The sequence below is a fragment of the Haliotis asinina genome, chromosome 13, assembly GCF_037392515.1.
Source record: "Haliotis asinina isolate JCU_RB_2024 chromosome 13, JCU_Hal_asi_v2, whole genome shotgun sequence".
In the NCBI taxonomy this organism is placed as follows: Eukaryota; Metazoa; Mollusca; class Gastropoda; order Lepetellida; family Haliotidae; genus Haliotis; species Haliotis asinina.
This window is the reverse complement of record NC_090292.1, coordinates 32112365-32133797: the sequence shown is the minus strand read 5'-3', so window position 1 is coordinate 32133797 and position 21433 is coordinate 32112365. Positions and strand designations below refer to the sequence as shown.

Here is a 21433-nt window from a genome sequence, read left to right as displayed (position 1 = left end):
GGGAGTCAAATTAAAAATTTGGGGGTTCAAACAACTTAAAATGATTATCGATTATTATTAATTATTTTCTGCGACATATGCCTTGAAATCTGAATTCTTAAGAATTATCGTGTGTACTTCCAAATCAGTTTGAAATCAGAAGTCATTTAAGTTACGTTTATTACCTATAGCATTGAATTGTGTGTTTTTCACAAATGATTTTATGGCATTAAAAGAGACAAAGTGGTTTTTTTTGTGTGTCTTTTCATATCACACTGTGTCATATACACAGGCTGTCTGCATCAAGGGGAACCCGGCATTTAGGACCAGACAAAAATGTGACCAACAGCATTGATCAGCAATTTTGGTATGATATGTGTCGTGTAAAACTTGGTTTTGCTGCAATTATTACATTTTGTGTTAGTGAGCAATTCATCGGTCTCAAATAAAATTAAACGGGAATGTACAAGCTAAATACTCTCTAAGGCCCTTAACAACATACACCAGAATAAAAGGCTTTTTGAAGATAAATGCCAATTTAAAGCCTTTTCAAGGTAAACTCTAAAATTGACAGCCTTTCCAAGTCTGTAACAGTTATAAAACAGTATCTCACTTTTTGCAACTGTCAATGTTTGCTTAGAATGTTACTTTCAATACCTTTTGTGCGCACTCAAATCTCGAAAAAAAAACATTGGTTGTCAACTAGCTCTAAAACCACTGTGCCTTACATCAGATCACTGTGCTTGGTAGCCGGTATGAATAGACTCAGCCAGGTCTGACAAGAGGGCACCGCCACTGCCTGTATCCCTACGAGTCCAGGGCTGATTGTGTTACTAAGTAAAGAAAACAGGCTGAGTGTCAACATCATCACGCCTGGGTAGTCCATGGTATTGACAGGTGGACTTACTACCCGCAGTGGACAGGTAGTTGGTAGTTCGTTAAGTCTACAGGTATGGTGAAAGAAGTATGATACCGAGATCACACATTGGGAGCCCCGTCATTGAGTCCTGACCTTCACCCTGATGTTGAAACTAAGATTTAGGGATATAGATAAAAAAACCTGCATGGATAATAATACAGCAACAAATATCAAGGACACTAAGACTTTTATTATTTCAAAACACTGTAGTGAACATGACAAGGTATTAGACAGTGTTACAAAATTAATAGGGGTCCTGCAATCTGCTCTACTGAATGAGGCCTCGAATTGTAGCATTTGCTCTACAGTAGGGGAATCCTACAACCTTGACATCTGCTCTACTGTAGGGGAATCTTACAACCTTGACGTCTGCTCTACTGTAGGGGAATTTTACAACCTTGACGTCTGCTCTGCTGTAGGGGAATCCTACAACCTTGACGTCTGCTCTACTGAATGGGTCCTTGAATCAGGAAAATCAGGAATTCTAATGCATAGGACCTAGAATCTTGATGTCTGCTATGCTGTAGAGGTTTCTGAATCCAGACATGTGCTCTGCTGCGTATGAAGCTGTCTACCTCCTCTCATATTTTTAACTTTGAACACTTTTAAGCATGTGCTCAAAATATTGTTCAAAATAAATTTGTCCTTGATATGTACTTATTTCCACACATGATCAAAGTGCTAATTATGGTTTGTTTGTTGTTTTATGCCAACCTCAGCTATATTGGGGTGGTCTGAAAACAATCAAGTCTGGATAAGACAATCATGTGGATTGATCTACATAGTGTGATATGCTGACATGTATAAACTAAGTCAGCGACCACCTGTTCCTGTTAGTTACCACCTACAACTAGCATGGGTTACTGAAGACCAGTTCTAACCCTATCTTCATGGGAATGCACTGTTTAAAAAAAAACATGCATGTCAAAGGGTTCTCGTCATAACAATCAAATCACACAGAAGCAAACCTAAAGTCAAGGAACCCTTTAAAATAAGCATTTGTCTGCTGGCCTGTGACAACCAAATTGTGCTAAAGGCAAGAGATAACTTAAATGACTTGCTGCATTCAAGACAACTATTGTTAATCTGTCTGAATGCTGTAATTATGCTATAAATTAAATTAACACCTTTCACAACAGTACATCCATGATGAACAGATTTTTAGGGTAAGATGAGATTCCCTGTCATAGACAATGCCCATATCACCAGTGCTCAAAACTAGGAATGATAGTCACAGCTCCCTGCTAAACACAAAAGATTTAAGGTGAGTGCATGCGTGCGTGGGAGAGTGAGTGAGTGAGTGAGTGAGTGAGTGAGTGAGTGAGTGAGTGAGTGAGTGAGTGAGTGAGTGAAGTTTTATGCCACACTCAGCAATATTCTAGACATATGGCGTCAGTCTCAAAACAATCCCGTCTGGATAACAGACGTTAGTGATCAACAACATGAACATCAATCTGCGCAACTGGAAACTGATGATGTGTCAACCAAGTCATTGAGTCTGACCACCTGATCCCATTAGTCACTTCTTGCGACAAAAAAGAATGGGTTACTGAAGACCAGTATTTTAATCCAGACTTATACAAACCTCCTAAAGTTGGGTATCAATACAGAAATTCAGATCACAGATACATTCTTTAACTAAATTGATTGATTATATAAAATATCTGAGAATTAATTGAGCCAAAATTAAAAACTAACAACAAAACAATCAATATATTCAGATCACTATTGTCATTGGCCTCCTTTCACAAGCACTATGGTAATCATGAGTCACAAAGTTAACCTTGGAGCAATGCTAAAGAATGGAAGTTAAGTTCAATCTTAGTAAAGGTTGCTTTGTGAAACAAGCCCCTGCACAAATTACTGCATAGATTATTGATGAAAACAGTCCTGTGAAGATCCGGATTAGAATTAATCTTCAGCAATCAACACACGTCGCAGGAGGTGACTGACAAGATCAGGTTTTCAGATTCGCTCACTTGGTTAACATATCATTGCGAAGGTCAATGCTCATGATGTTTATCACTGGAGTACCCAGTTCACAGTCTATCATTTACAGCCTGCGCCATATTGCTGTTACGTTGCTAAGTGCAATAGATAGCCAACAAACAAAAACAGCCTTCAAAGCATAATCTAGAAGCGAGCCTTATCTAAAGACTTAATTTTCTGTATTGTGTACATAAATCAAGAACTTTATTGCATCACAATAGCTTAAATAAGGGGAGGTTGGGAAACTTAGTGGGTAAAGTGTTCACTTGCCACGCCAAAGACCATGGTACAATTCCCTATTTCTGGTGCAACATGCCACAGTATTGCTAGTATGATCCAGCGTTAAACAATACTCACTCACTACAGTAACCTCAACATCATAAATTTCGTATTAATCATTAACAGTTCATATCATTGAGGATATTACTGATTATGCAGACACTGAGCTCTTACTTTGAAATGATCTGTAAGCTAGTTTTGTCACGACCAATTGCTTCTCCTTGAGATACAATACGCAAAAATGTCAATGACCGCCATACTTCTATTAATATGGTCACTGCTTGGCATGTTTCCTAACCAAAATGTTAGCTGACAAAACTGACAATAAAATGTTACACTCCAACAAAAATATTAAAAGGGCATTGAAAACCATTCAAACACAAACTTTCTCCTTATATTGAGGGTGGTTCTTACTGACTACCCCTTACAATTCAACCATGTGTACATGTACGAAGCTGTATACCAACTTCGTGGTATAATGAGGACTGGGTTAACGACTACCCTGCATACCAACGTTTCGAACAATGTAACCCGACAGAACTACGATAAACAGCAAAGGTACTCATGACTTAATGCTTAAGTACGTTCATTGTCAGCCTCAGTACAATGTCTGCTTTATAAAGGGGTATGTAGTCTCTCTGAATGGAGACATCGTGACAGGTTTTTAAATGGCTGGCAAAGCAGGCTGTTTTATAATGAGGCTAGCATGAAACGGGATCCATGACGAGATTCATCAGGTAATTTGTAAAGGTGTAGTGGGTGAACCAGCATTAATAGCATATATTACCATAATGCAAGTTATAAGATCCAGCAGGAAATTCCAACACAATGTCTTCCTGCACATTTCATCAAGTTCAACAGTCTCGCTTTTCAATGCAACCAGTGAACTGCAGATAACAGTCGGAACCAGCATTAACAATTTAACAGATAAATCAATTAACTACCAGTCCATAATAAGCTTAATCCTTGATGGGGGACTTAAAACAGAAAAAAAATCAAACAGAACGATTGCCTGCGGGCTTTGTTGCTTTGATACAGTACGATCTTGGCCAGATTGTCCGAAGTTACCGTCAGCGTCATTTTCAGTGGACTTATCATGAGGATGAATTTTTCTGAGCTCACCTGACCATTCAGAATTCACTTGTGCTCATAGTTCACGTCAATGGTTAGTTTTAGTCATAACAGCAAGGGAGGTATTTTGCTGGTCCAAAATACTGAGTACTGCATATGTGAGAAGAATCTAGCTTCTATGTAGCAAATGTATAACAATTAGGGCAGATGACTCCACTGGTAAAAGAACATGTCGTAATAAATATTATGAAATTATGAAATCACCGAAACACAATGAGCACATGAGTATTGATCTATATATATGGAGCATCACAGAAGGACACCAGAAATGGGCTTGTAACACTTCACCAATGTGGGAAATCAAACCGGGTTCTTCGGTATGACAAGCAAACAAGGAAAACAAGGACTTGTTAAATGGATTGTATAAAATACGAAATAATCCTGTGATTTATAAACTGGAAGGGTATGATCAACGATCATGATAGCTTCATGAAAACAGTTCATGAACTGATGAAATCACTTTAACCAGTGCTTGAATAAAAGTTGATACAACAAATCATAAAATGATACAGTCCACTTTGAATCCAACAGCAGTTCACAGAAATCTGAACAGTCCACAGAGATATGAACAACAGTAGATTCAAAATCAGAACAACAGTCCAGTGTTTTAAACAACAGTAGACAGAGTTCTGAACAGTCAACCCTGATTTGAGCTATACTCCAGGGACCTATTTCACAAAGTGATCATACTGCTAAGGGCATCGTAACCCCAGAGACTTACGACCTTCTTAGCACTATGATCACTTTGTGAAGGTGCCACAAAATGGCTAAGCAGCAGGCTATAAAAGTCTGAACAAGTCTAAAGAGATCTCAAGATTAGTCCGCACAAATCTGAACATCAGTCCTCACAGATCTGAATGAGTCCACCAAAATCAAAACACACTGCAAAGAGTTCTGAACTAGGCTTCGGGGATCTGAACAATTTTCCATCACATACAGAAATAACAGTCCACTGATATCTGAACACACAACAGAGTCCTGAAATAGTCCACAGAGACAGAAACAACAGTCCACTGTGGTCTGATCAACAGTCCACTCCAAACCAACAACAGGCAACAAAACAAACCCCAACAACTATCCAAAGGTATCCTCGCAACAGTGCCCCGCCATCAGTGAGTGCTACCCAGCCCTAGCGTGCTTCGCATCCAAGCTATGCCAGCCTGGTTCTCTCCAGAACTGGAATCAATGTAGTAATTTCTTGTGACTGACAATCCTGATGAGTAATCAATGCCAGTGGTGAATGGTCATTGTGAAGATCTCAGAATCGGCAACCATTGTTTTACAGGCTGGCCAGTTGGAGCTGCATCAAGAGCTCAGATAATATCGAACATCTAATTTGATTTGGGTAATCCAAGCACGACAATTAACATCCTTTATAAACAATTATGCACTTTTTTAACACATCAACCTATTGAAGGTCTGCAACTGGTGCTTAATGTACCGGCAGCAGAATATAAAATCCCTTTCAATAACCCACTGCCTTAAACACCAACAGCAAGAACGATTTGTCAATGAATACTTGGACATATTCTGTACTGCATGAAATTCAAAAGGTTAGATCAAAAATGATACACACTTTCAGTAAGAAAAAATAATAAAAGTAATTCTTTTTTGAGTGGCATTTTGAAGCTGGTGTGATAAACAATGGGGAGAGTTCTGTGGATATACAACTTCAGTGCTATAGATCACTTACTTGATAATGGTGTTAGTGGCTTCACAGAAATGTCACTCATTTTAATAATAAAGTAGTTGTATTTCTATAGAACTCTCCTCGTTGCAAAAATAAAATAAATCACAGGAAGAAATGGCCAATCTATTCAAATAATAATTTTTTTAAATGCTAAAAGCATTCTCTTGATGTCTGTTTTAAGGAAAAGGGAATGATAAATACTAATTAAAAATAATTTTTAAAAAATGAAAGTTCACATGGTGTCTATGGGACTGTATGATTTAGGTGAGTGGCTTGGGTTTTACACCGCTTTTAGCAATATTCCAGCAATGGGACAGAGCAATGGGCTAAAAAACTGAAAAAACAAACATCATACAGATGCATGTCACCCTCAAGTTCCTGTAACAGACACAATTTAACCAAAACGATTGACTGATCATCAATGGAATCACAATTTTAAGGACACATTAAAAAAATCAAGATCTTTTCAAGAACTTTTGTGTTAAATCTTCAAATTCAAATGGTTTTCATCAAACACAGTTAAATTTAAGAACTTTTCAAATCAGTGCAATCCCTGGGATAGCAATACATTCTTTAACTCTCACAGCAACAAAGAAGTTGGTCATCCATATAGTGTTATCCTTCCTTAATGTTGAGCCGGTCTGAAAGTGAATGGTTATTCGTGCCACAATAGTCAGACAGTTCTACCCTGACATTACCTTGAGATCACATGGAAACCAACTAGAGGATACGCAAACCAATAAGAAACAATAATCAGGATCCATGTTGCCAGGGTAACAAGTCACCAGCCAATATTCCTAGAGGATGCCAAAGACAAGTTTTGGGTAATGTGGGCCTATTCATCAAATCAACTCCCAGTGCAAATAAGTTAAAGAATGGACACATCTTCCTACTAGTTCGTGTGGAAGTCAAGGCGTTTTTCATATTCATGGTACAGACATTGTGACTATGTCATCACTCGACAAAAAACTATATGTGGACGTGAGCTTGATGCAGTATCATGACATGGTATGGAGATCGATGCCATACCCTACTTGCTACATCATGACGTGGTATGGAGATCGATGCCATACCCTACTTGCTATATCATGACGTGGTATGGTGATCGATGCCATACCCTACTTGCTATATCATGACGTGGTATGGAGATCGATGCCATACCCTACTTGCTACATCATGACGTGGTATGGAGATCGATGCCATACCCTACTTGCTATATCATGACGTGGTATGGTGATCGATGCCATACCCTACTTGCTATATCATGACGTGGTATGGAGATCGATGCCATACCCTACTTGCTACATCATGACGTGGTACGGAGATCGATGCCATACCCTACTTGCTACATCATGACGTGGTATGGTGATCGATGCCATACCCTACTTGCTACATCATGACGTGGTATGGAGATCGATGCCATACCCTACTTGCTACATCATGACGTGGTATGGAGATCGATGCCATACCCTACTTGCTATATCATGACGTGGTATGGTGATCGATGCCATACCCTACTTGCTATATCATGACGTGGTACGGAGATCGATGCCATACCCTACTTGCTACATCATGACGTGGTATGGAGATCGATGCCATACCCTACTTGCTATATCATGACGTGGTATGGTGATCGATGCCATACCCTACTTGCTACATCATGACATGGTATGGAGATCGATGCCATACCCTACTTGCTACATCATGACGTGGTATGGAGATCGATGCCATACCCTACTTGCTACATCATGACGTGGTATGGAGATCGATGCCATACCCTACTTGCTATATCATGACGTGGTATGGTGATCGATGCCATACCCTACTTGCTATATCATGACGTGTTATGGTGATCGATGCCATACCCTACCTGCTATATCATGACGTGGTATGGTGATCGATGCCATACCCTACCTGCTATATCATGACATGGTATGGAGATCGATGCCATACCCTACCTGCTATATCATGACGTGGTATGGAGATCGATGCCATACCCTAAACTGCTACATGTATGTCATGAAGTGGTATGGAGACTGATGCCGTAACCCTCGGTGTCTAATTTACTTTTCAGAAGAAATCGGCTCTTGGCCCATGGTGAATTAAAATAGTGGTACATTTGCCATTGTAGGTGGGTCATCAGAAAAGACAATGCATTCACTATGCAGTTCTTATGAATTTGTCACGCAAATAGCTGTTCTGTTGAACCAGTTTAAGTCATAATTTAAATTGAATTGCTGCCTTTTCATGTTTCACTGACATTTTCATTGGAAATCCAAGGATACAAACCTTGCTATTTCGTTTGGAATGAATGGAGTGTTGTTTTCTGCTCAGTTTTAACATTGGTCAGCATATCATTGGCTTTTGACAGTTTTGTCTCAATTATTAAATTGGGATGGTCATCACTTCATTTCACAACAATTTTGACATTTACTCTATCAGTTTTTGTTCTTTTTGTTTCGAAAAATGGTGCAGTAAACAACTTTTCAACTTCAGTTGCCGCCCTTTGCTACAGACCTGGGAAGGGGAGGTAACTCTTAATGTATAGCAAAACAGCACAACTTCAATAAGCTAAGCAAGGGTGCAGGCTAAATTGGACTTTGCCTCCTACATCTACTCTACCTCAAGGTTAAAGAATCAGGTCTGCAGATGTAAATCAAACACAACAAAAACAAGCTATCAAGACCCCTTGTTTGACAGAAGTGTGAAGGTCAATGTGTCATGCAGGCCAAGGTCAAGGTATCAGGTAGGTCAAGGTCAAGGCATCAGGTAGGTCAAGGTCAAAGTAACAGGCAGGTCATGGTATCAGGTTGGTCAAAGTCAAATTTATGAATGTCAAGGTGTAATGGAAAGTTATGTGATTGTCTGCCTCACAAAGATGAATTTCAAATCAGCTTAGAGTTGTGAGCATCCCTGCAATAAGAGTTGAGAAACATCCCTTACCAAATCGGCCTGACGATGATGATTTACTTGGAGTAGGGACCCAGGAACCAAAGTTTTCGACTGACTGTGCTTCTATGGGTAAAGGGGTGCCTTCTGGGACTGTAGTCGGTATTGTCTCGATATCTGGGGGCAAAAAAGGAACATTGGAATTGGTAAGAACAAGTATTAACCAATGGGAACATTCACAGACAGATGATTCACAAAGTGGGGAATATGCGGTCTATGAGGCTTTTTATTATTCAGAGTACAGAGTACTGTTAATTTAGATATTTGGTACATGAACACCCAAAGCTTCAGATGTCATGAAATATCACCTGGGAACGGAATATTGGTATTAACATTCATTGGTACCATCTGAACGTCATGGGGCAAAGAGGCATACCGGATTTGGTAAACGCAATAGCAAACGCTTTTCAATGAACAAAACTTCTTTACAAGCAGTTTTCTGTTGTATCCTCTTTTTCAAAATATCAGGTTTGCATTGCAAGCAAAAGAAAGGCACACATGAACAGATACTATTAATTAACTAGCTTTTCAATGAGAAACAGAAATCTGTAACTCTTTCAACACCAGTCAACCAGAGTCACATATTGCCATAAACACCAAGTTCCCAGGGGCTCTGTGGTAAGAGATGAAGCCCATGTTTATCAAAGAAAATATCATCTCATTACTTCTACATATCATACAGCATTTGAAAGGTCTAATCCTACTGTTTATAAACATGAAACATATTTTTATCATGTTATTCATGTAATATGACTAGAACATAAAAAAATTAATTTTCAATGAAAACGCAGGCTTACACATTTATATGTCCATATAAACCACAAAGGAAAAAACTGGGGTGATTTGTCTTCCATCTGTAACATGACATGATGTCCCCTTCCCTTTTCCTTTCATGTTTTCATTTTTACAAAATCAGAAAATTATTATGAAAGATTTCTGAAATAATATGTATGACTGTGTATTTCCCGACATCAGTGGCATTCCACTTGGTAATGAGATACAACACAGTGAAATATCTCCGTTTTCGAAGCTTCATATGAATAACAAGTGCAGCGATTTGTCTGATGGCCGGTATCATTCAAAGGCTCTGAACATCAACAATATCACTGTACACAAGCCAAGAGTATTTTCACAGTTTTAAGAAGCAATTCTACTTGTCAAAGATTGGTCTTAATGACACTTTTTTGCCTCGGTCTGCAATAAAGATCGTGATTGGTCAAAATCAGACATGTGACCTAAATCAGCAAATCAGATAACAGCAATGGATGCTGTCCTTGTAAACTAAAACCTGTAGATTCAGATGAATGTTTTGGGTAAAACCATGCTAACATGAACGTGTTACACAAAACTTTTAGCATTAAACATAGTGTCCTAGGTGAAGTTTGAAGTGACGGAAGCCGAGATGTCACTTGAATTACATTACACAATCGCACAATAAAGATGGAAATAGTACATAATAATGTTCCCTTGACAACTTTTATAAGTGCTGTTGCTGATTTTATTTTTCAGTTTATTTGATCTGTTTAACTATATCCTCTAAACATAGTTGGACCCCTACAAAAGCATATGTGCAAGAATAGTTTCTCTCAATAACATTGCGAAAAATAGTTCATAATTCTAATCCTGTCGATAATAGTTGGCCATTTGAAATGTAAGAAGTGTTGACAGTCATTATGAAGATTGATAGATTTGATAAATGAATTATCATATGTTAGATAGGTTTCTAAAATTATATATCATTTTGATGCGACTACTCCCTGTCCGATTTTTCGACCTACGGTGTTGAATGAGTTAGAAACAGATTTGGGTCAAACAGTATCCAGGTATTAAAAATATTAGTTCTATGCTGATGTATGGAATAAATGGATGGATGGATAAACACAAGTGTTAACCAACTTACTTTTCAATCTTAGCGACAAAATGTCTTTAAATCAGTTTTGTGTCAAACAGTATCATTCAAGTGTGATTAACTAACACAACAAAATTCCAGTTACAATCAATAATCATTTCTAATACTGCATTCGATCGAATTTTCATCATTTTTGGTCATCGGAAAACCACCAATCATAACAATATTGTGCAAAAAGGTAATATTGCAATTTTGTGCCCCTGTCTATTGTCAAAGGAAATGCTGGTCAAAACCTCCACACTGTAATCAATACTTTGTCATGTAGAAGATCCACACACAATCAAGCTTGCTTTAGAGACAAAAACAAATGAACTTAAGCTGAGCCTTGTAGCAGGATCATCACACTCAAGTTGCACACCAAAAAATTTAACTCATTCTTCTGATCATGAGTATCATTCCTATCATACGTCAATGTATCACGCATCACAGAAAGTGTCCAGTACACACATACAGATTGGATGAAAAATATATACTAATATTTGTGAGAAGATTAGCTTCGATTCTACTACTTCTATAACATAACTGTACATTAGATATAAAATCTAATAAGAGTGGGTTGGGGAACCGAATGATGATCATATATAATTATTGAAACCAAAGGATCTCATATCCAACTATGACCAATGAAAATCTGGGCTAGAATCTGTCTTCAGCGACCATGCTTGTCATACAAGATGAATACAAAATAATGTTTGCGTGATTTTTGCATGAAAAAGCAGGTTTCTACGCTACAACACTGGTCGCCATTTAGCTGGAATATTGCTGAATGCAACATTAAAGAACAAACATTTCAGACTATAAAGGTTCAGAGCAAAACACAGCAGTACTATGATACTGAAGTACTGGCGTCAAATCACTCATCTCGAGCCACAGTGACAGTTATTTACATGTTGACAAGGTCACATACTACCTACAGCACTTCCACCCCAGGTTCATTCTGGATTCCTGAGTAAGAAAAATTTGGAAAAATTAGTTTTAAAAATTTGGGAAAACATGTTATTGTTTTCAAAATTGAGGGTTTTTTTACCAGCTCTATTTTTTTTTTAATTACAAAGGAATTTTAACAATTGTTTTAAACACAATAATAATAAGGGCCCTAAACTGGCACTGAACTCTACATCGCACACACAAACATGGATGGACTACTGTTAGCGATTATTAAACAGGTGGGCCAGATATAAATGAGTTTAGTTTTACGCAGCTGTTTAGCAATATTCCAGCAATGTCACGATGAGGAACACCAGAAATGGGGTTCACATATTGCGTGTATGTGGACAAACCTTGGTCTTCGGCTTTAAGAGCAAACACTTTAACCACTGCACTACGCCACCTTTCCTGATGTAAAAGAGTTCCATAACAATACTATTATATAAAGGTCGTTTCTCTCGCTGACTTAATTGGCACACTAATGTTCATATTGTTGATCACTGGGTGGTTTGGACCAGACTCATCGGTTTACAGACCTCTGTCAGGTTTTGTCTTCCAAATTTTTCTAAATATTTCTTTCACATTTTGTAATGATGTGAAATAGAGTGTACAGGTGATACTGTATGGGAATTTTGGTTTAGCTGTTTTGATTCAAAAGTATCAGATATATTGATAAATCTTTTAATCATCTAGTATCGCACTTTCGAGTGTTTACATATAACTTACATGCAGATGAACTATTAATTATGGATCAATTCAATTCTACACATGAAACGGGGCGGTAGGGTAGCTTAGTAAGACCTGGGTTCAATTCCCCACACGGGAACAGTGTGTGAAGCCCATTGCTGGTGTCCCCTGAGGTAATATTGGTGGAATATTGCTAAAAGCAGCATGAAACTAAACTCACTCAATACACAAGAACAAGGCTGATCCAGAATGTTTAAATTGAAATTTATACCTTATTGCAGTCAGTATGATAATGGTAACCTTAAATGTGAACTTTTGTGAATTCTAATATTTGGATCAATATTAAAAAAATTTTATATCTTAAATTTGCTGCCATATCCTGAATGTGACGTCAATGACAATAAATTCATGAGAAAGTACTAATGCCTTTGTTTGAAGAAAAATACATTAAGAGCCATGTATTCCTTTTGCATTAATTCTTCATCAACACCTCCTCACTATAAGGCAACACACCTTCATTATAAGGTAAGGGTGCTTGTCTGTCTAATTGATCCCATTGAAACTAATTAATTTTTTCACCATAGGATTAATGAACCATGATAATAAATCAATACTCTGAACTACAACTGTGTTCTGCAATACCAAGAAACACTCTCGATGTAACCAGTGATTCTCATTTGTAGGCAGGGGACGTAACTAACTCATTCCTATCTCATAATAATGAAAAATTCAGGAAGTCAATATTCTTGCGTGATGACTATCAGAAACACCTGATTCAATGAATTTATGATGGGCAAATTAAGAAACTTTTGTGAGTATGGTTTAGATGCTGTCTCAGACATTGTCAATATTGGAGTGAGTGAGTGAGTTCAGTTTTACGCCGTTTTTAGCTTTATTCAAGTAATATCATGGCTGGGGACACCAGCAATGGGCTTCACACACTGTACCCATCCAGAAAATCAAACCCAAGTCTTCAGCATAACAAGCTAACACTTCAACTACTGGGCTAGCCAACTGACCTTAAGTGCTTCTAAGCTGTGGTAGGGAATTCACACTGGTTTTCGGATTGACAAACAAACACTTTAACCACTTGGCTATCCCACCACCCCAAGGAAATAATTAATAGGTCTCTTTTCACACTAAGAGTCCATCAGATCACATATACCTCCAGTCTTGATTAATTCGCAAATGGAGTTTACCTATTTCATGCTACATTCGACTCACATTCAAGTGAGAGAAAAAGAAAATACAATGCTGTTCAGTGTTTTCTTTTTAAATCCAAATTCATATAATGAGTGAGTGACCTTAGTTTTACACTACCTTTTAATAATATTCCAGCAATATCACAGCAGGGAACACCAGGAATGGGCTTCACACATTGTAACCATGTAGGGAATCAAACCTGGGTCTTTGGCATGACAAGTGAACACTTTAACCACTTGGCTACCCCATCAGTGTTTGCCTTCACGCAGAAAACTTGCATAATTTTCATGCACAAATTATCTCAAACACACAGTAAATTTAGGTGTCATTGTTTATGCAATGCTACTGGGCTCTTAGTTCAGGCAATCTGAACTTGTAAATTGCTGCTTCCAAACCTTACCAGGGTAGTTACATGTTTGAAAGATAAATGCTCAGTGCTGATTAAATACCTCATCTTGCTTTTGTTGTTATTAAACAATCGCTCCTAAGTCTTCATAAATTTTCGAGTCTGCAGCTGACTCCCCAAAACATGTCCATGACTCCCTCTTACGACACCATGGAGTCGTGATGACTCCTAAATGTTCAGGCCTAGAGCAAACACTGCCCAATTCATAAAAACACACCACTTCACCACTAAACAAATCAGTACAGCAAATTTCAAAAACTTCCATAAATGTTTTTTTAGGGGGCAAGTTACAGCCATCTAGTCATCACTGTTCTGTTTTGCTCTGAAACTTTTAAAATCGGAAATATTTGTGTGTTGTTCAATGCCAAACTCAGCAGTATTCCAATTAATAGGTAGTGGGTGTCAAATCAGACAGTGATCAACATCATGAGCATCGATATATACAACTGAGATGTGTCATGTGTCATTAATGTCAACAAAGTCAGTAAGTCTGACCACCCAATCCCATGTCGCCTTTAACCTCATGACAAGCATGGGTTGCTGAAGGCAAATTCTAACCCGCTTTGTTTAACTGGCACCACAGAGCTAGCAGGATTGCAACAATGCACTGAACTTCAGATGGAGTGCAAAAACTGAGTCTTTGATAGTAACTTATCAATGGCAGAAATGACAACATGATGCATCGATAGTACGTCTTACTATCGACAGTTTAGTAATTGACTTCCATTGATAAATGCGCAGCAAAAAATACAGGAAATGCAAAATTCGTTTATTTGGAGTGAGTGAATTTAGTTTTACGCAGCACTCAGCAACATTCAAGCTATATGACGGCAGTCTGTAAACAATCTAGTCTGGACCAAACAATCCAGTGATCAACAGCATGAGCATCAATCTGCACAATTGGGAATCGATGACATGTGTCAACCAAGTCAGCGAGCCTGACCACCCGATCCTGTCAGTGCCATCACATACATGGAATACTGCAGATTCACAGAAAAATTCTCATCCCTCCCTAATAGCCAGAATAAAATCACTTTAAAAGATTATTTACCTTTTCAATTCAAATACATTTTTTCTAGGGATTGTATTATAAACCCCATGGTTATACAGACACTTGTGAACATGGTAAGCAGAAGCTGTGCACACATGCATGAGGTGAAATAAACATGCCATTCGACATATTTATACAAATGTTCATGTAAACCAAACCCTTAACTATGGATGATGAGGTGCTAATGATTGTTGAAAATAATGTGAAATTGGCGTTATTGCAGTTGGAGTGAAAAATGCACTCTCATGAATATGGTACGCGGCAGTTGCCCACGTATGGGATGAGGCGAAACACATGCCAGTTTGTTGTGATCGCAAATACAATAAATTTGACATTCAGTAAAACACAATTTATATATGTATCAATTTTCTGTCAACTACACTTCCTTTTGAGGTGTGCGTAGACACAATATAACTGTGATTTCTGTGAATGATACATATCAATGTTCTGTCAACTACACTTCTTTCTGAGGTGCGAGTAGACACAATATAACTGTGATTTTTGTGAATAATACGGATCCGACAGAAGTCATTATTGTCAGTCCTGTTGCCAGTTGTCTCGAGGTCTGACTTGGGTAGTCTCTATTCCATACTGTTTGCAACATTGACCGTTGCATTGGGAAAGGGTAACCAATCATTTGTCAATTATAAAATGATCTAATTGTGCAAATGCAAGGATTAGACTCTTTGTGTGTTCAAGTTACTAAATAGTTTGAAATTGTGTATTTGACAGTCTGAGTCAACTTGAAATTAAACTTCATGATACATGTAAAACTTCAAACTGTTTTTCCCAAAGGTTCAAAACAAACAATACTGACTCACTTTGATCAAATTTCACACAGCGTTTTAAGTTGTAGAGCAAAATGAAACACTGATTCCATCACCTATTGAAACACTAACAAGAAAGTTTATGTAACCATGGCAATGGAGGTAATTTGAAAATAGGAAAGTGCTAGCCATATTATCAATTAGGATAAAAGTTTAAAAATATGATTTACTTACTTAATAAGATCATATTGCTCCTTTGCTGTCAATGCGCGTAACACACATTTTACCTTTATAGCTAGACATTTTCACTTCAAGAGAAAATGGATGAGAAACAATATCTTGGACAATCAACTTCAGTCTACAAAAGCATAGGCTACCTCATTGATTGCATATCAAATTCTGAGTGAGTGAGTGAGTGAGTGAGTGAGGTCTAAGACTTTTTAGAAATATTCCAGCAATAACTCAAATGTACACACAGTAATGCTTAGTCTCTGAAATGCATAATTTTGATAGGAACAAAGAAATCAATATAAATTGAAAAGGACCCCCAGTGGTGACCAGTGACTGAAACTAGGAAATCTAGACTTGCATTTGAGGTTTTAGCTTTGACGAGAGGGCTATACAGTAGGGAAAATAAGATGGTGCAGGCACTGTCAGACAGACCACAGTATTCACACCGTTCCCATGTGGGGAATTGAACCCACGTCTTCAGTGTGACAAATGAACACATTAAAAACTAACCTACTACACTGGCCCTGAGTGAGTTAGTGAGTGAGTCAGGTTAGGATACTAAATGGAAACTTGTTACAATAAACACTATCAAAATTGAAAATACAACTGACGACAAGAAAGTTTTTGATTTGTATTTGGAGTGAGTGGGAATGTTGGATCGTCACGTTTGATATGGGTACACCTACCCATTGCCCTGGTGAAAAGGTTGATAAAAAGACTGATTTCATTTCTTGTTTTATGGATCCACTGGTTGTTTGATGTGTGTGTGTGTATGTGTGTGTGTGTGTGTGGTTGGAGGGGGGGGGAGGAGAAGGAGGGGGTTCAAGAACAACATATATGAGTAAAAATATGTCAACAATAATCAAAACATGGGTTGTCTGAAAAAATCAGAATTATCGAGACAAAATATCGATATCCAATTATGGATATGATGGTTGTGTATTTAATAACAACAAAGAAGACCTATTGTGTAAAATGAAGTTTTACACATACAGACGAGACTTACTGTCAATTGCTGACGACAGAAAGTAACTGTTATCGTTAAATGCTTACTGCCCATGAAGTGATCCATACACAAATGTGTCATCACCAAGAGTGAGTGAGCGAGCGAGTTTAGTTCTATGCAGCACTCAGCAATATTCATGCTATATGGCAGCGGTCTGTAAATAATCAAGTCTGGACCAGACAATCCAGTGATCAACACCATGAGCATCGATCTGAGCTATTGTGAACCGATGACATGGTCAACCAAGACGGTGAGTCTGGCCACCCGGTCCCGTTAGTCACCTCTTACAAGAAGCAGAGTCGTCTTTTATGGCAAGCATGGGTTGCTGGAGGCCTTTTCTACCCTGGGACCTTCATGGGTCTCCTAACCAAGAATTCGAAGAATGTTGTTCTGATATTTCAGATACTAACCAATATTTTGTTAATGATAATAAATCCCTGTGATCTAAATCGACAGCGATTCACTTGCATAATTGAACTGTATCCCTTCATGAATTCAATTTGTTATTATCTATCACTTGAATCGAATATACATGAATTTTATCAAGTGGAATGCCTTAATTGAATGCACTGTGATGCCATCAATTCTTAAGAACATGCAACACTTAGAGCACAACTCTGGGTTTTACACAGACTTTAGAACAGAGTCATGGTGACTCACAATATTTACTTTCGGAAGACATTTTCAATATTTGGGAGTCATGACAATTTTAATGTAATTATATGTGTAGATCAAAGAGCACAGGTTTTGGAAGAGTTTGTTGTTTTTGTGGTGTATCGCCATCTATATGTTAGTTATTAGATGATACAATTTTCACTACACAATTCAGTGATAACAAACTCCCATATATTGAACAAAGAATCATGCTTGTGATTTATTCACTATAGCATACAGTTATTAACATGAACTGAACAAAAATATCAAAATTAATGAAGACCTCACAAACACTGTCACTGCTTGCTTATCAAATCAATGTATTGAACTGAAATCCAGGAATTGGGAAGGGCAGGGACCATGGGCTATTTTGAATGAAAACTGGCCCAGTAAAATCTGAAAGTTTACTATTGATACAAGGGCAGGGGACCATCCTAAATTCAGAAAATAATCCTGAAAATGGCTTATTGTCAAAGTTCTTCTTTCCCAATCCATGGAATTCTGAGGGAAACCCATCAAACATGCCTCAAGATTGACTCGTATAATATTTTGAGAGTATTTTGCAAAATTGTTGCATCAAACATGCAGGAATCACACATCATGTAAAACCCTGGTAGTGGTAACTCTATGAGATTGTTTTATGCTACTAACAGAACAGGAACTGATGGGGTTATCTCCCTTAAAGTCACATGTCAAGCATAGGATGCTGGGTATCCAGTTAATGTATTTTTCAAAACTTCACAGGTAACAGGCTGTGTTTGTCATGATGCAGAAAGCCTCTGTATTTGACTCACAAATTATCACAGACATGCAGTGAATTTAAAAGTTTGTGTCATTGATGCAATGCTACTAGGCCCTGAATTTTAGTTAATAAACAATCGCATTTGATGTCTTGATGAAGTTGACTCCCCAAAACATGTCCATGCCTCCCTTTCATGAGACCAAGGAATCATGGTGATAAGGACAAACACTAGACATAGGTACAGTATACTTTCTAAATCCACTTGACCAAATATCAGTTTTACTTTTGAAAATAATCTTCATGAATTAGTAGCAAATGCATGTTTATTTCATTAACAAAATATTTCAGTTGTTTGGCACTATTGTGCCATGGTGTAGCACAATGTGGACATTTATTCAACTGACTGAAGAATTCCTATCAACCTAGGCATAAGGTGCCCCATGATATTCTAAATACCCAATCAACATTTATCTTCTTGGGGATTCCTTGACAACAGAACCCCAATACCCTACGCTTGTCTCCAACGATAATGACTGCAGGTAAGTTATGTCACCTGCAACAGTGTCAACAGTCATCAGGAATTATGTAAAGATATCTGTATGGTATCATATCCTGATACAAGACTTGTGATGCAATATATCAATGTATCCTGCAACATAAATACACCCACGTAAAATCATAGTCACAGGGAGTGAGTTTTACACCACTTTTAACAATATTCCAGCACCATCATGACAGGGGACACCAGAAATTGGTTTCACGCATTGTATCCATGTGGGGAACTGAACCCGCAATGATATTAAGCACTAAGCTACCCATCGCTAAGCTGTTTATTCAAATACCCATTTACCATGTTAACAGAACTATGTTTAACTATAGATAAGAATATGAGCATAGACATCTTGAGTCACTTTATAAGGTAATTTTCATAGAACCATGACCGGTACACAGAAAATCAACCACTGATGTCCACACTTATTTTTAGAAAATAACATTACCAACGGATTAAAAATATCATCCAAAACATTCAGAATCATTTTTATCAAGAATTGTCATTATCTTGAACAATTTAACTATTTCACAGCTTCAACTGAAACCAGCTGATTAAAAACAACAATTTAACTATTTCACAGCTTCAACTGAAAACAACTGATTAAAAACAGTCATTAATCAAACCAAACTGTCTTCTTCAAAGGTGAGTAATATAACAGAAAATTAAAATGTCAGTTTCTGTTGTGAAATATGAATCAAACAGTCCCATGCCTGCAGTAAATATCACTTATATAACCTGTCTACTCAAGTGAATCTTTGTAAAAAAATCTAGGTTCTGAAAAAGCATTTATAGAAATGACATTTCAAAACGTATAGCACAATTCTTCATTTGTTGAAACAGACCATAGGGCTTATCTGGTCACGTGACAGCTGCCTCATTGCTTGCGGTATCTCCACTATCTGTCGACCACATGTTTAATCTCCACACACGGAGATAGACACACCATCTAGTAGAAACCTGTATTCTGAATAATTATCTGACCATACGTATAACTAACAGTACGTGTCATTAGAAATCTCAACAACCGATATGAACACTGTCCTTCATCCCCCCTGAATGAATTTGGCATCGTCCAGTGAGGTTGAAATCAAAGTTCAAACCCCTACTTCTATCTATGTAAATAAAGCGAGGTGAGAGATTATGTAGCTGAATAGGGGTGCTGTGGAGAGCTGGAAAGTTACGGACAAAACTGAAGCTTATGTTGAAGTCTGATTTAATACACAAACGTCACAATACATGTCACATTTGAGTCGTTCATTTTGCCGTTTGTTGCGAATTGGGGGTGTGTCAGAAATACTACAACCACTGCCGAGCTCCAGATGCAAGTTCCTCGTTTTGAGGCAACTAAATCCTATTGATTCTCAATATGGACAGGCGTGTATGAAATCTGCAAATAGTGGTCTTTCTGCGATATATATGCAATATTGTCACTGAAAGAGCATAGCCCAGTTGTCGTCAAAATGCAATGCAAACTGGACGGTGGCTCGAAATATCGCATGCATTTTAGCGCCATTTTCCCCAACACGTAGGCAGACTAAACGACAACTTGTTGACTTTCTGAAGTTGCAAATATCTAGGCGATCGGTTAAAGAACTTACCTTTCATATTAGTTGACATTCTTTTAACTCAGCATTCGTAAATTTTTCTTGAATCTCCCCGTACTAAAGGAATATTTAGAGTCAAAACACCAACATCAGGTTGAAGATAAAAATAACTCGCACTACTTGTTAGCTGGGAGACCGCTTCACTCCAACAGCGAAAAGTACATACGCTTATGTTTTGATTCTTGAATGTCAACGCTTGCAAAGATGAAACGATATCGAGTAAAATCCATACGTTGTACACCTAATACGTGTGTCATGTGCAGTAGCTGATTCACGTGTTGTCGCGAAGAAAATACCACGCACTATATTAGGTCAAACATGTGTAGTAACACAGGGTTGCCCGACCTACTTTTAAGGTCTTACTCGCTAGGGGGCGCGAGCAGCGAGGTTTCCCCTGGCATGGAGAGGCATTTAATTTTTTACGAAGTTGAGAAAAAATGTGTAAACCCGATCTCTCAACGGCTGCAGTTGCATTTTCGTTTCTTCAGCCAGGACATTGATATTTGAGACATCCGCATGTGCTATGTATTTAGACAAATCTTTTCCATGTCGCTTTGAGGCCTAACGGTAAACCTCGAATGTGTTTGCTTTAGAAGACATGTAAGAAGCACATTCAAAACGATAAACGTACAAATCACAACGAAAACTTGTAAATCTCTCTCTCTCACTCTCTCTGTCTCTCTCTCTGTCTCTCTCTCTCTCTCTCTCTCTCTCTCTCTCTCTCTCTCTCAAATATTATTTCTTAGATATGTTAACC

General features: G+C 37.9%; 1 protein-coding gene across 4 annotated transcripts in view; it reads right to left on the bottom strand.

Moving 5' to 3' along the window:
• Window positions 1-20821, bottom strand: part of LOC137259771 (probable nuclear hormone receptor HR3) — a 47212-nt gene extending 26391 nt beyond the window's left edge. Inside the window, exons 1-2 of one of the 4 annotated variants that reach the window (XM_067797382.1) lie at window positions 20671-20821; window positions 8931-9053 (exon numbers count right to left, since the gene is read on the bottom strand). In XM_067797382.1, the coding sequence (XP_067653483.1) occupies window positions 8931-9053; window positions 20671-20689 (142 nt within the window). In that variant the 5' untranslated portion in view covers window positions 20690-20821. The remainder of the gene's footprint in view (window positions 1-8930; window positions 9054-20670) is intronic. The other 3 variants (XM_067797383.1, XM_067797385.1, XM_067797384.1) reach the window with 3 other exon arrangements.
• Window positions 20822-21433: the final 612 nt, after the last annotated feature.